The sequence below is a fragment of the Microcebus murinus genome, chromosome 16 (assembly GCF_040939455.1).
Source record: "Microcebus murinus isolate Inina chromosome 16, M.murinus_Inina_mat1.0, whole genome shotgun sequence".
Classification (NCBI taxonomy): Eukaryota; Metazoa; Chordata; class Mammalia; order Primates; family Cheirogaleidae; genus Microcebus; species Microcebus murinus.
The window spans coordinates 67,355,974-67,370,109 of record NC_134119.1 but is presented as its reverse complement, the minus strand read 5'-3'; the positions used below and the strand labels follow the sequence as shown (position 1 = coordinate 67,370,109).

The 14,136-nt window shown below is 54.9% G+C and overlaps 1 protein-coding gene across 2 annotated transcripts; it reads left to right on the top strand.

Annotated features, from left to right (window-relative positions):
- The first annotated feature begins 230 nt into the window (after positions 1 to 230).
- RASIP1 (Ras interacting protein 1) lies at positions 231 to 13,712 on the top strand. Of its 2 annotated transcripts, none has more exons than XM_012754443.3 (12): positions 231 to 330; positions 550 to 690; positions 1,184 to 1,866; positions 4,331 to 4,686; positions 7,270 to 7,923; positions 8,584 to 8,621; positions 8,857 to 9,008; positions 9,127 to 9,230; positions 10,744 to 10,987; positions 11,131 to 11,303; positions 12,597 to 12,744; positions 13,300 to 13,712. In XM_012754443.3, the coding sequence occupies exons 2-12, from the start codon at positions 554 to 556 to the stop codon at positions 13,497 to 13,499; spliced, it is 2,889 nt and encodes a 962-aa protein (XP_012609897.1). In that variant the 5' UTR covers positions 231 to 330; positions 550 to 553; the 3' UTR covers positions 13,500 to 13,712. The 2 variants fall into 2 exon arrangements, with proteins under 2 accessions (XP_012609897.1, XP_012609896.1); XM_012754442.3 differs by having other exon boundaries at positions 250 to 330; positions 9,115 to 9,230.
- Positions 13,713 to 14,136: the final 424 nt, after the last annotated feature.

Genomic DNA, 14,136 nt, shown 5'->3' with positions numbered 1-14,136 from the left:
CCCAAAAAGGGAGGTCTGGGGATGGGTTCCTGCCTGAGGAAAGAGGGGCCAGAAACCCGGACCCCTGGGTCCTGGAGCTGACCAGCCAACTGGCATGTAATTCCAGGATGGAGGAATCGGGCAGGGCCTGCCCTACCAATATCTCCTCCCCCAGGCCTGGTCTCCTCACAGGACGCCCCCTCCCCGCTCTTCCTGCCGGGTTTCCTCTTGCCTTTTCCTGTCCCCCACCCAGCGCTGGGAGCTGGGGCAGAGGCAAAAGCTGAACGAGAGCAGTGGAACTACCGAGGCCAGGGAGCCAGGGCCTTCGGGTGCTGCCGGACCCGAAGCAGGGTAAGAGCCAGGGCCCCAGGAGTCCAGACCCCCACTCCCTCGGACCCCAGAATCAGTCCCTGGCCACGTCCCGTCCCTGAACCCAGGAGTCCAGGCTCCCATCCCTCTCCTCCACCTGGACTCAAGAGTCGGACCCCCCCACCTGGGGGCCCAGGTCTCTTTCGCCCCATTGTCACCCTCAGTGCCTTAGGAGTTGGGACCTTTCCCATTCTCCCTTAGGGCCATGCTGTCTGGTGAACGCAAGGAGGGCGGAAGCCCCCGCTTTGGGAAGCTCCATCTCCCTGTGGGCCTGTGGATCAATTCCCCCAGGAAGCAGCTGGCCAAGCTGGGGCGACGCTGGCCCAGCGCGGCCTCTGTCAAGTGAGTGCCCATCCCCACAGGACTCCTGCCCCTGCTTACGGCCTGCAACGGGCATGCCAGGGACCCTGAGAGGGTCGGCTCCGGCTCTTGTCCTGAATGGGCAAATGAGAGGGTGGGCAGGTGGAGACGGTGGGACAGTGGTATCAGAGCACGGTGGGGGGTGGCCGGCTGGGCCAGGAGATGGAGTTAGGCCGGATGGGCACGGGGATGGGAACACAGAAGGCGCAGGGGTTTGATTCACCTTCCTTCCTCCCCTCCCCGCTCACCTCTTGGAATTTCCTTCTGTGGGACTCGCCTTTATTTATTTATTTATTCGTTTATTTATTTATTTATTTCTCTCTCTTTGCCTTCGGTCTCTGCCCACCCCCCATCTCCATACACCCTGGTCTTTCCTCCCTTCTCTGTCTGGGTCTCTGACCACCTCTCTCCTAATCTGTCCCCCGTTTCGGTGTCCTGTGTTTCTCCCGCGACTGTGTCCCCGGCGGGCTCCCAGGTCTTCGTCTTCGGACACGGGGAGCCGCAGCAGTGAACCGCTGCTCCCGCCCCCACCGCACGTGGAGCTGCGGCGAGTGGGCGCGGTCAAGGCGGCCGGGGGAGCCTCCGGTAGCCGCGCCAAGCGCATCTCTCAGCTCTTTCGGGGCTCGGGGACCGGGACTACCGGGTCCGGCAGCGCGGGAGGCCCTGGGACTCCGGGGGCCGCGCAGCGCTGGGCCAGCGAGAAGAAGTTGCCCGAGCTGGCGGCGGGTGTGGCCCCTGAGCCCCCACTGGCCACCCGCGCCACGGCGCCCCCGGGGGTCCTCAAGATCTTCGGAGCCGGACTGGCGTCGGGCGCCAACTACAAGAGCGTGCTGGCCACGGCGCGCTCCACGGCGCGCGAGCTCGTGGCCGAGGCGCTGGAGCGCTACGGTCTGGCGGGCAGCCCGGGCAGCGGCCCCGGCGACAGCAGCTGCGTGGACGCCTTCGCACTGTGCGACGCGCTGGGCCGGGCCGCGGCGGGCGCGGGCAACGGCGAGTGGCGGGCGGAGCACCTGCGTGTGCTGGGCGACTCCGAGCGCCCGCTGCTGGTGCAGGAGCTGTGGAGGGCGCGGCCCGGCTGGGCGCGGCGCTTCGAGCTGCGCGGCCGCGAGGAGGCGCGCCGCCTGGAGCAGGAGGCCTTCGGGGCTGCGGACGGCGAAGGTGAGGCAGCCTGCGGCTCTGCGCGGGGGCCGCGGGACCGGACGTGGGGGCGGGCCCGGGGCGGGGTTCTGGGCCTGGGGGCGGGGTTCTGGGCCTGGGGGCGGGGTTCTGGGCCTGGGGGCGGGGTTCTGGGCCTGGGGGCGGGGCCTTACCTGCAGGACCCAGTCAGTGGAGCGCCGAGCTGGAGCCCGGCCCCGTCAGCCGCAGGGGCGGGCCTGAGAGTAGGGCGGGGCCTGTTGGTAGTGTGGGATTTTTAGAGGGGGCGGGGCTTGGGCTCTGGAGGGGCGGGGCCGCTTTGGGGGCGGCGGTCGGCCGTGGCCTAGAGTGGATCGGACCTTCAGTAGACATTTCAGACTGCCTCGGATGAGGCCGAATGTGTAGCGGCGCCTGCAGAGTCGTAGATCCTGGGAGTGATTGTGGGGTCTGGGAGCCGGGCGGGCCGGGAGGATGGGCAGGAGTCTGCAAGATGCGGAGGGACTCGCATCTTGGGTGTTGGCGGGAAATGGAAATTGAGAGAACTAGGAACTGGAGGCGTAGGTATGGTTGATGTCCTTGGGGGGTGTGCAGAGCCGATGGGCGGAGCCTGTGATGCTGGGGCGGGGCCTGCGGAAGACAGGAGCCTGGAGCTCGAGGTGTTGGGTGGGGCCACGTGGTGGCACGGAGGGTCGCTGTGGCAGGAAGTCCCTCTGCGAAGTAGGTTGAGGTGGTTCTCCAGGGGCAGGGCCTATGTGGGTGGAGCCTAGAAGGGGGAGAGACACGGGGTATGGGCTCCTGGGTCAGGGCTGGAGGGCCGCAGAGTGGGCAGGGCCTCACAGGGGCCAGGCTTGGATCAGGTGGCCTTAGCCTGTGTTGCCTGCCAAGTGTGGGCACATAGGAAAGGAAGGGGCTAGAGGAAGAGGTATTTGTAGAGGCCAAGGAAGGTTATGCCACAATGGGACCTGAGAAGACCAGGCCTAGAACAGGAGGGGGTGTCAATGATGAAACGGCGAGTGTCGGAAGAGCCTGGCAGGGATGGGGCCTGGCGCACTGAGGGCCAGAGGCTGCTCAGGGAGCTCTCTAACCGCTTTTCTCTTTCTGAGTCTCCCTTTGGGAGATGGAATGTTGTTAGCAATTAAACTGACTGGTTTGGAACTCAGGCTTGGATTCCAATATGTTCTCTGCCAGTTAATCTCCGCAAAATCTCAGTGAAGAGTCAATGGGATATATATATATATATATATATATATATATATATATATATATATATATATATATATATCCTAGCACAGGGCTTGGCACATAGGTGCTTAATAAAGAATGGTGCCCAGGCCAGGTGCGGTGGCTCACCTGTAATCCTAGCACTCTGGGAGGCCGAGGCGGGCAACTTGCTTGAGGTCAGGAGTTCAAAACCAGCCTGAGCAAGAGCGAGACCCCGTCTCTACTATAAATAGAAATAAATTAATTGGCCAACTAATATATCTAGAAAAAAATTAGTCGGGCATGGTGGCACATGCCTGTAGTCCCAGCTACTCGGGAGGCTGAGGCAGGAGGATCGCTTGAGTCCAGGAGTTTGAGGTTACTGTGAGCTAGGCTGACGCCATGGCACTCACTCTAGCCTGGGCAACAGAGTGAGACTCTGTCTCAAAAAAAAAAAAAAAAGAATGGTGCTGAGGTGGGAGGATTGCTTGAGGCCCGGAGTTGGAGACTAGCCTGAACAACAGCGAAACAAAATATAGAAAAATCTATACAAAATATAGATTTGTCTCTACAAAATATAGAAAAATTAGCTGAGCATGGTGCCACGTCCCTATAGTCACAGCTACTGGGGAGGCTGAGGTAGGAGGATCGCTGGAGCCCAGGAGTTAGAGGTTGCAGTGAGCTATGATGACGCCATGCACTCTACCTGGGCCGATAAAGCAAGACTGTCTAAAAAAAAAGAATGGCAATTAAAATCATCGTCTACCCCCCAAAAGATAAAGCGCATTCATTGAGCATCTACTGTGAGCCACATATTTTTAGGGCTCTCAGGAATACAGTGGGGACATCGACATGTGAGGTTCTCGCTCTCCCAGACCAAAAGCCTAGTGGGAAACATTGGTTCATTCATTCAGCTCATTTCCAATAGGCGCCTACTATGTACCAGGGCCCGGTGGTGCAGTTACCTGCGTCACCGTGGACTGTCAGGGAAGAGTGTTCAGGTGGTTTCTATCTCCCTGAGGGCAGAGCAGAGTCTTCTCTGTTACCCAGTCCCAGGCACACAGTAGGTGCTTAATAAATGCTTGTTAAAAGAATGAACGAAATTTCTGGGCTGAAAACTGCGAGGTGGTAGGAGTCAGCCGGGAAATGTGTTCCAGGCACAGATAACAGCATATGCAAAGGCCTAAACGGGGGAAGCAGCCTCACCTCTCTGGAGCCAATTCTCTGTCTCCTTAAAGTCTGTCTTTCCAGGCTCGGCTTCACTGTTCCCCCTCTCTCCCCTCCGCAGGCACTGGCGCCCCCTCGTGGCGGCCACAAAAGAACCGCTCCCGGGCGGCGTCGGGAGGGGCAGCGCTGGCCAGTCCTGGTCCGGGGTCGGGATCGGGGCCCCCGGCTGGGTCCGGAGGCAAGGAACGCTCGGAAAATTTGTCCCTGAGGCGCAGCGTGTCGGAGCTCAGCCTGCAGGGCCGGCGGCGGCGGCAGCAGGAACGCAGGCAGCAGGCACTTAGCATGGCCCCAGGGGCAGCGGATGCCCAAATCGGATCTGCAGATCCCGGGGACTTCGATCAGTTGACTCAGTGCCTCATCCAGGCCCCCAGCAACCACCCCTACTTCCTGCTGCTCCAGGGCTACCAGGACGCCCAGGTAACCGCCACCTCCCCTGCCAAGACACCTCTCTACCCCACCTGTCGGTGGGAGGGTGGCAAAACTACAACTCCCAGAATTCCCAGGGCCCGCTGGGAGGCGTGGTCCACCAAGGTTCCCAAGTAGGCGATAAGGTTGGAGACCAGAGCAGGCACTGGGGGTGCAAATAGGGAATGGTTCACTTCATTCAGAGTTGGAGGAAAGCACTGTCGTCCTCAAAGGAGAGTCCACTGCAGAAAGAGCCCCTTGGAAACGTCCATTTCTTGAGGCGGGGGCGTGATGGGAGAGTCCATCCCCTGGAGGAGGGAAATCATTTGGTGCCTGGGATCTTGCTCTGGATAAACCTATGCTTTCTTGGTAGGGGGAGTGGACTGACCCATTGTTAAAAGATGCTGGCTTTACATTGGAACGATTTGACCATTATTGATGGTGGCAGGTGGTACTGACACTTCTGTCTACTTTGCATATTTGGGTGGTGCTAGAACATCTTTGATAGCAGAGAGGAAGAAAGCATTGGTGGTGGGATCTGTGGAAAAATATTGCATCAATAGAAATGTGATATTTTATTATAAAGAAAAATTCATTTATTTGTGGTGATTGGGGCATTCATCCTTATGGTGTTGCCCACCTTTGGGTGACAACGGTGCAGCCAAGCTCCACAAGTACAACTGGGACCAATGGCAAAGCCCACTCTAGAAGGTGTTGGAGCTTCTTGGACAGTTCCATTTTTACTGTCACAGAGAGATCCAATAGGATTAGGCAGCTTGGCTGTAGATATGGGTGAGAGGTTTAGATTATTCAGAGAACAGCTCACTTGGAAGAATTCACTCTTGCCTGTGGGGACAAGGGGACGGGGGAGAGCTCATTGTAGCAACAGGCTTGCATAGTTCATAACAGCCCATTCCTCTGGACAAGGTTGGAGAACAAGAGGCTCTATTTTGGGAAGGTGGTCAGATTGGAAGGACCCATTCTGCCACGTAAGAGGATAAGTCTCTTGTGGGAAGAGGGGGAAACATTAGAAACATCTATTCCCCAGGTGGGATTCATGAGAAATTCCTTTGTAAAAAAGAGGCTTCACTGGAACTGTAGATTCCTTGTGGACAGAAATAATAAGTGTATCTGTTGTAGGAATTTATTTGGTTTTGTCTATTCATGGAGGGGCTGTAATGTGAGATTTCGTGGCAGGTGCTGTGGAAGCATCCCTTCCTGGTTAAGGGACAGGACAGCCCATTGTTGAAAGAGGCTCTTGTATTTATGATCATCTCATTCCTTCAGACAGTCCTGACTCATAGAAGATTCTACCTGGAAAGACCCATTTTTCTAGAGGGATAGATAAGCAAATCTGTTGTAGGAAGGGGTCTCTTTGGAAACATCAATTCACAGGGTGGGGTAATGGGAAAGTTTCGTGTAGAAATGGGGTTTACGCAGATCAGAATGCCTATTCTCGCAGACATGGATGGAGAACAAAAGGGTTTATTTTAACGGGGGTCAGACTGAATGCTTACATTTTTTAATAGAATGAAGATGAGAGAGTCTATTTTTAAAAAGAGGTCTTCTGGAATTCACGTGTTTATTTGGTGGATGAAATGGGACACTCCATTATCAGATGGTCTCCTTGAAAGTGTCTATTTATAAGCAGAGTTGCTAGGAGAGCACACTATATAGATATCTCTTTGGAGATGTCTTTTTTTAGGATGAGAATATTGACAGCATCCATTGATGGAAGGGGAGTCTTCTGGAATCTTCCATCAGGGGAGTGGGGGTAGTAGGTGAGTCCACTGTAGGCATATGTCCGCTTGGAAATGAGTTCATCATGGGGTGGGAATTCACGAGCAAGTCCATTGTAGAAAGGGAGTATTCTTGGAAGTGTACATTCATGGGATGGAGAAATTGAAGGAAACCTTTGTTCAAAGGGAGATCTCTTTAAAGGTATCCATTCTCTGCTTTGGGAATATTGAGAAAAACTATTATTGGAAAGGGGAATGCATTTGGAAGGTTCCGTGATGGGGAGTGGAATAATGGACAAGTGAGTGGGGCCAGGGGTAGGGGAATGAGGCAGTTCCTTGGATAAAGACAGTTTCCTTGGAAAGGTCCATTCTTTGAGGGTGATGGTAATCGGATGGTCCATTTTGGAAATGGGGATGTCCTTGGGAGCACCCATTGCTTGGCTGGGTGTTATGGGGGAGTCCCCTGTAGGAAGGGATTGCCTTGAAGAGTCCATTCGGAAGAGGTGAGAAGATGGGAGAGGCCATTGGAAAAAGATCCTCTTGGAAGGATCTATTCTTTGAGGGAATAAAATGGTAGAGTCCATGTCAAGAAAGGCGTCTCCTTGTAAGTATCTAGACTTTGCCATGGGTTTTATGGGACGTTCTACCATAGAAAGTGCCTTGGAAGAGTCCACAGAAAGTTTACTCAGGGGAGATGGGGGTACTTAGAGAGTCCTGTGGGGGGTCCCAGGAGATCTCCTTGGAACTGTTTATTCAAAGGAGGTCGGGCATGAGCGAGTCGCTTGTAGGAAAGGGATCTATATGGAAGCATTCCTGGCGGAGTGGTGTCCTTAGTGCACCTTCACTTTCTCTCCAGGACTTTGTGGTGTATGTGATGACGAGGGAGCAGCACGTGTTCGGTCGGGGCGGGAACTCGTCCGGCCGTGGAGGGTCCCCGGCCCCATACGTGGACACCTTCCTCAACGCCCCAGACATCCTGCCCCGCCACTGCACCGTGCGCGCTGGCCCTGAGCCCCCTGCCATGGTGCGCCCATCCCGCGGCGCTCCGGTCACGCACAATGGGTGCCTGCTGCTTCGGGAGGCCGAGCTGCACCCAGGCGACCTCCTGGGGATGGGCGAGCACTTCTTGTTCATGTACAAGGACCCCCGCACTGGGGGCTCAGGGCCCGCTCGGCCACCGTGGCTTCCCGCGCGCCCCGGGGCCACGCCGCCGGGCCCTGGCTGGGCCTTCTCCTGTCGCCTGTGTGGCCGTGGCCTGCAGGAGCGCGGCGAGGCGCTGGCCGCCTATTTGGATGGCCGCGAGCCCGTCCTGCGCTTCCGGCCCCGCGAGGAGGAGGCGCTACTGGGCGAGATCGTGCGCGCCGCGGCCGCCGGCGCCGGGGACCTGCCACCGCTCGGACCCGCCACGCTGCTGGCGCTGTGCGTACAGCATTCGGCGCGGGAGCTGGAGTTGGGCCACCTGCCCCGCCTGCTGGGCCGCCTGGCCCGGCTCATCAAGGAGGCTGTCTGGGTGAGCACCCCCCACCGCCTGCGCCCCACCTGCGCCCCAAGTCCTTTCTCCAGCCTCCCCTCCCCACCTTCAACCCTCTTTAGTAGCCAGGTGGGATGAAACTACCTTTCCCACAGTCTACACTACTGCGATCACAGGGGTGGGTGTTTGAAAGGGTAAGAAGAGGGAGAGCCTATTCTGAAGCTTGAGATCAGAGTCCATCTGAAAAATGGAGAGAGGCTCTGTCAAAAAAGTGCTTCTAGAAAAACCAGGGTATTAACTCCTAAGTCCTTCAATGAATCCGTCTCCACCGTGCAGTGGCTCACACCTGTCATCCTAGCACTCTGGGAGGCCAAGGCGGGCCGATTGCTCGAGATCAGGAGTTCGAAACCAGCCTGAGCAAGAGCGAGACCCCGGCTCTACTATATATAGAAAGAAATTAATGGGCCAACTAATATATACATAGAAAAAATTAGCCGGGCATGGTGGCACATGCCTGTAGTCCCAGCTACTCGGGAGGCTGAGGCAGGAGGATCACTTGAACCCAGGAGTTTGAGGTTGCTGTGAGCTAGGCTGACGCCACGGCACTCACTCTAGCCTGGGCAACAAAGCGAGACTCTGTCTCAAAAAAAAAAAAAAATGAATCCCTCTCCCCTTGACTCTGATCTTACTGTTCCACAGGAAAAGATTAAGGAGATTGGAGACCGTCAACCAGAAAAGTAAGAGAAATGCAGAACACAAAGGGCGGGCCAGATGCAGGGGTTGGGGTGTGCATCCATTTCTGGGGTTACCCCATGCATGTCTCAGTGTGAGTTTCTGCTCCTCCTTGGGATTCAGCCTTTCCAGCTGTGAAGTGGGGGTGGGTCTCTGTCCCAAACTGAGACTTAGATCATGGGGTTTGGACAGTTTAACGAGAGTTGGGCAGATATCACCAGTTCCTTCCTCTTTCCCCAGCCACCCTGAGGGGGTCCCCGAGGTGCCCCTGACTCCTGAGGCTGTGTCCGTGGAGCTGCGGCCACTCATGCTGTGGATGGCCAACACCACGGAGCTGCTGAGCTTCGTGCAGGAGAAGGTCATGGAAATGGAGAAGGAGGCTGACCAGGAGGGTGAGCTCTGACCCAGACTCAGGCCTGCCCAAGCCCTCTGTCATTCCCTGAACCTGGGGACCCGGACTTCTGGCTGCCAGCCTCTGGTTCTCCCTCTCATCCCCAGGCCTGTCCTCAGACCCACAGCTCTGCAGCGACTTGGAATTATGTGATGAGGCCATGGCCCTCCTGGATGAGGTCATCATGTGTACCTTCCAGCAGTCTGTCTACTACCTCACCAAGGTTGGCCTTGCCCCTTGCTTCCGGTTCAATATAGCATCACTTCCTGCTTAAACTACATTATATGGCTCTGATATCACTTCTTACTGGACTCAAGATTTCTTGCTACTCTGACAAGACATCCCATCTCACCCCAGCACTTTGCTGTTATGGCATCACTTCCTGTTTGAGCTTACATTACTTCCTGCCTTTCTGGCTTCACTTCCTGTCTTTGTAATCATCACCACTTGACAGGCCGACCTCATTATCTGGTTATATCACTGGGTTTTTTTTTTTTGAGACAGAGTCTCACTTAGCTGCCCAGCCTAGAGTGAGTGCCGTGCCGTCAGCCTAGCTCACAGCAACCTCAAACTCTTGGGCTCAAGCAATCCTGCTGCCTCAGCCTCCCGAGTAGCTGGGACTACAGGCATGCACCATCATGCCTGGCTAATTTTTTCTATATATATTAGTTGGCCAATTAATTTCTTTCTATTTATAGTAGAGATGGGGTCTTGCTCTTGCTCAGGCTGGTTTCGAACTCCTGACCTTAAGCAATCCGCCCGCCTCTGCCTCCCAGAGTGCCAGGATTACAGGCGTGAGCCGCCACGCCTGGCCTGGTTATATCGCTGTTACCACTTTCTCAATCTCCCATTTTCTAAGTCCACTCTTTAGTCACTGATACATTTTATAGATAGATAGAAAAATATAGATACTTCAGATAGTGCCAGGAACTGTCATTTAAACTAAAGGTCCTCTTCAATCAGGCCTCACTTCCTGTGTTTCCTGATCTTTCTTACAGCTCTGAATTCACTCTCTTTTCTGAACCACAGAGCCTTCTCCCTGAGTGCCCTTCCTGCAGGGCCTGCTTTCTGCCCCAGGTTCCCTGCCACTACCCTTGACCTTAATATTGCTTCTTGGAATTCTCAGACTTTCTGACTTGTGATGGGCCTGATGCCCTGTCTGTGACATGAGAGGCGATCTTTTGGGACGGATAGTCCCTAAGTTCCTTGAGCAGCCATGTTTGTGAAGCCCTTTCCTCCAAGTCTTCACCCCCTTCACATCCCTGCCAAGTGTGGTTTCATGTCTTCTCTGTCTCTGACCTCATTTCCTGTCCTTGACTTGATCTCACTTTCCACTGGCCAACTGCCACCCTACTCTCACTTCCTGACTCTCCATTCTTTGTCTTTCCTTCCGGAACTCTGGATGATAATTCTTTGACTAAAGGGGGCCTCCTTGTTCAGTATCCTTTGTTCTCCTTTAGTTGTTTCTGCTGAGAACTACAAGTCCCATAGTGCACGAAAGGTGGTTTTAAAAGACCCAAGAAACTTATAGAAAGCCTTTTGTTTCAGGCCTAACAAATGCTAGAAATCCATCTACAAAGTAGGGATTTCTGCATGAAGAACCTTAGGATATTGAATGTAGTTGGACTACAACTCCCAGAAACCTTTGGGAAGCCCCCCATTATCTTCACACTCTATCACCCTGAAGGTTCCAGAGAGTTGTCTGACCATTTGTTTGCACCTCTGTATCTCCTCAGACTCTGTATTCAACACTGCCTGCTCTCCTGGATAGTAACCCTTTCACAGCCGGGGCAGAGCTGCCGGGGCCAGGTGCAGAGCTGGGGGCCATGCCTCCGGGGTTGAGACCTACCCTGGGCGTGTTCCAGGCAGCCCTGGAACTGACCAGCCAGTGCGAACTGCACCCAGACCTCGTGTCTCAGACTTTCGGCTACTTGTTCTTCTTCTCCAATGCCTCCCTTCTCAACTCACTGATGGAAAGAGGTGAGGGTTGGGCTGGGGGAGGGGAGCCTGTCACAGAGGCCAAGACAGGAGTCCAAGCTGAAGGACAGAAATGGTCTGGGTGGCAGGAGGACAGAGTCCACCCACCCGTTGCCTCTCATAGCCTTAATACCCTTCCATCACAGGTCAAGGCCGACCTTTCTATCAATGGTCCCGAGCTGTCCAAATCCGAACCAACCTGGACCTTGTCTTGGACTGGCTACAGGGAGCTGGGCTGGGCGACATTGCCACTGAGTTCTTCCGGAAACTCTCCATGGCTGTGAACCTGCTCTGTGTGCCCCGCACCTCCCTGCTCAAGGTGACCCTCAGTCAGCTGTACCCAACCCTGAACTCTGGCTCCTCAATGCCACCCTGAACCCCATGTCATCCCTGCCCCAGCTCAGACACTGTGGGAGATGCATTGGCAGCTAGAAAGAAGCCAGCACCAACGATGACCAAACTTGGCTATGTCTCAATCCCAGTGGAACTTATTAAAAACAGTTTCCAGGGTCCCTCCCTCAGGCATGCTGAGTCAGGAAGTCTGGTGTGAGACCAAGTAGTGTGTTGGTAAAACATGCATTGAACATAAATTATATGCCAAGCACTGTGTTTAGCACTTCTAGTAGGTCATTAATTGACAGTTTTTCAGATGAGGAAACTGCGAATCAAGTGGGATAGTTCACTTGATTACATTTGTTTATTTTTACTTTTTTTTTGTTTGTTTTTCTTTTCTTCTCTCTTTTCAATCTATTCCCCTCCCTTTTACCCCCAGATCTCAAGCAGACATCTCTTTTCAATCTAGAAGTGCTTACATTTATTTATATTTATCAATCATTTACAGTGTATTTAATAAGTCTCAGTGTTCCAAGTACTTTACAATCTTACCATATTGCATTCTCATAACAGCCCTATTAGGTAGTTCCTATTGGCCCAATTTGCAGATGAGGGAATGAGGCACAGTGACTTGCCTGAAGGTAGTAAGTCTTCAATCATATAAACTAATGGCCCATCTTGTTTCTTCTCCACCCTCACCCACTTCCTATATCTTCATTTATTTTTATTTTATTTATTTATTTTTGAGGCAGAGTCTCACTTTGTTGCCCAGGCTAGAGTGAGTGCAATGGCGTCAGCCTAGCTCACAGCAACCTCAAACTCCTGGGCTCAAGCGATCCTGCTGCCTCAGCCTCCCAAGTAGCTGGGACTACAGGCATGCGCCACCATGCCCGGCTAATTTTTTCTATATATATTAGTTGACCAATTAATTTGTTTCTATTTATAGTAGAGACAGGGTCTTGCTCTTGCTCAGGCTGGTTCTGAACTCCTGACGTCCAGCAATCCGCCGGCCTCAGCCTCCCAGAGAGCTAGGATTACAGGCGTGAGCTACCGCGCCCGGCCTCTTCATTTATTTTGAAGCAAACCACATTTTAAAAAATTGCTGAGAGCACACCCTTCCCCACCATCACTTCCCTGACAAACAGGCTTCACAGTGCCCAGAAGACACTGCACAGACCCCACTATGTGCCCACCACGTCCACTCCCTTCATGGATGTCCATCCAGCCATGATTCTCAGCCGCCCCATCATGACCACTTCTCGCCTGCTCTTCCCACCAGGCCTCATGGAGCAGCCTACGAACTGACCACCCCACACTGACCCCTGCTCAGCTCCACCACCTGCTCAGCCACTACCAGCTGGGGCCCGGCCGTGGCCCACCACCCGCCTGGGACCCTCCCCCCGCAGAGCGAGATGCGGTGGACACAGGTGAGCAGAAGTGGGGAGACAAACATTGGGGCTGCCAGCTTTCTTCTTTCCTCAGTACCCGGGAGTTCCTGTTTTCCACCCTCCTCTTCCTTCTAGTCCAGGATTTTGGACCCCTAGCCCTCCCCTCCCCCAGACCTAAGTGCTGGACTCAGCCCCCCTGTCTCCCAAGATACAGGAGTTCAAGTCCCCAGATCCCTCCTTTTTCTCAGAGGTCACGCTCCCAGCCTCTTCCCTCCACAACCACCCACCCACCTGTCCTAGGAGTCCCGGCTCGGGACCCTCCACCTTCTTAAGACTAAGTTCCCAGCCCTCCTTCCCAGACCTAGGGACCCAACTATGTCGCCCGTTTCCAAGGCAACGGTGGCTTTTCATGGTCTGAACTACTACTCCCATCATGCTTGGGGACTCCGAGAGTTGGTTTGGGTGGACCCTGCTCCGGGCGTTGCTGGGGGTTGAAGTTTTTTCTTCCTTTGGGCGTGATGCAGCCTCGGCTCTCCCCGACTCAGCCGCCTCACGCCCACTTTTAGACTCTAACCCCATCTCCTTCGGCCTCAGGGGACATCTTCGAAAGCTTCTCATCGCACCCTCCCCTCATCCTGCCCTTGGGCAGTTCTCGCCTGCGCCTCACCGGCCCGGTGACGGACGACGCCCTGCACCGTGAACTGCGCAGGCTCCGCCGCCTCCTCTGGGATCTTGAGCAGCAGGAGCTGCCGGCCAATCACCGCCACGGGCCTCCCGTGGTCACGCCTCCTTGAGAACCAATAGCCAGCGAGCGCGCGAACCTTGAAACTTCATGGGGGCTCCTACTGACTGGGGCCCGCCTGAGCGCAGAGCTTTCTGGGAGTTGTAGTTCTTCCCCCTGCATGCAATGCTGGGAGTCTGAGTTTTCGGGGAGTGGAGGGAAGGTGGGAAGATAGGCTTGGAATGTGAGTGCCAAGGAGCAATAAAGATATTTGTGGTATTGGCAACGCCTCTATTGTTAAGACTCGGGTGCGCTAGTGATGATAGTTTTCTGTGCAATAAGGTACCAGGGCCCTGGCCTGGAGCGTTGGGTCCATGCCGAGTCCAAGGAGGTATTTATAGCCTCGGCCTCAGCTTGCCCTCTTGCATGTAATCCAACCCAGGAGCGCTGGAGCCTCCCATACGCCTGGGAACACAGCCCCAAGCTTGCTCTGCCGAATTTCAGGCTCTCAGTCCTGCTAGTGGGAACCACCGTCTCTCCCTCCCACCCCAAAGTCCATGCTCCAGCCCCTCCTCCCTCAGACCCAGGAGTCTGAGTCTCGGGCCGCTTCTGGACCTGTCTGCCCGTCGGGCACACCGCTGAGTCCCGACACCTCTGTCCCTGCTCCCAGGCCCCTCTTCCCGCAGACTCAAGAGTCCTGGCCCCTGCCT

Excerpts from the sequence above, each read along its gene's own strand:
- RASIP1 (XM_012754442.3), top strand. The coding sequence starts at position 554 with ATGCTGTCTGGTGAACGCAAGGAGGGCGGAAGCCCCCGCTTTGGGAAG. Across the intron at positions 8,622-8,856 it reads GGAGACCGTCAACCAGAAAA|CCACCCTGAGGGGGTCCCCG; the intron begins GTAAGAGAAATG and ends CTCTTTCCCCAG. Across the intron at positions 10,988-11,130 it reads CAACTCACTGATGGAAAGAG|GTCAAGGCCGACCTTTCTAT; the intron begins GTGAGGGTTGGG and ends CTTCCATCACAG.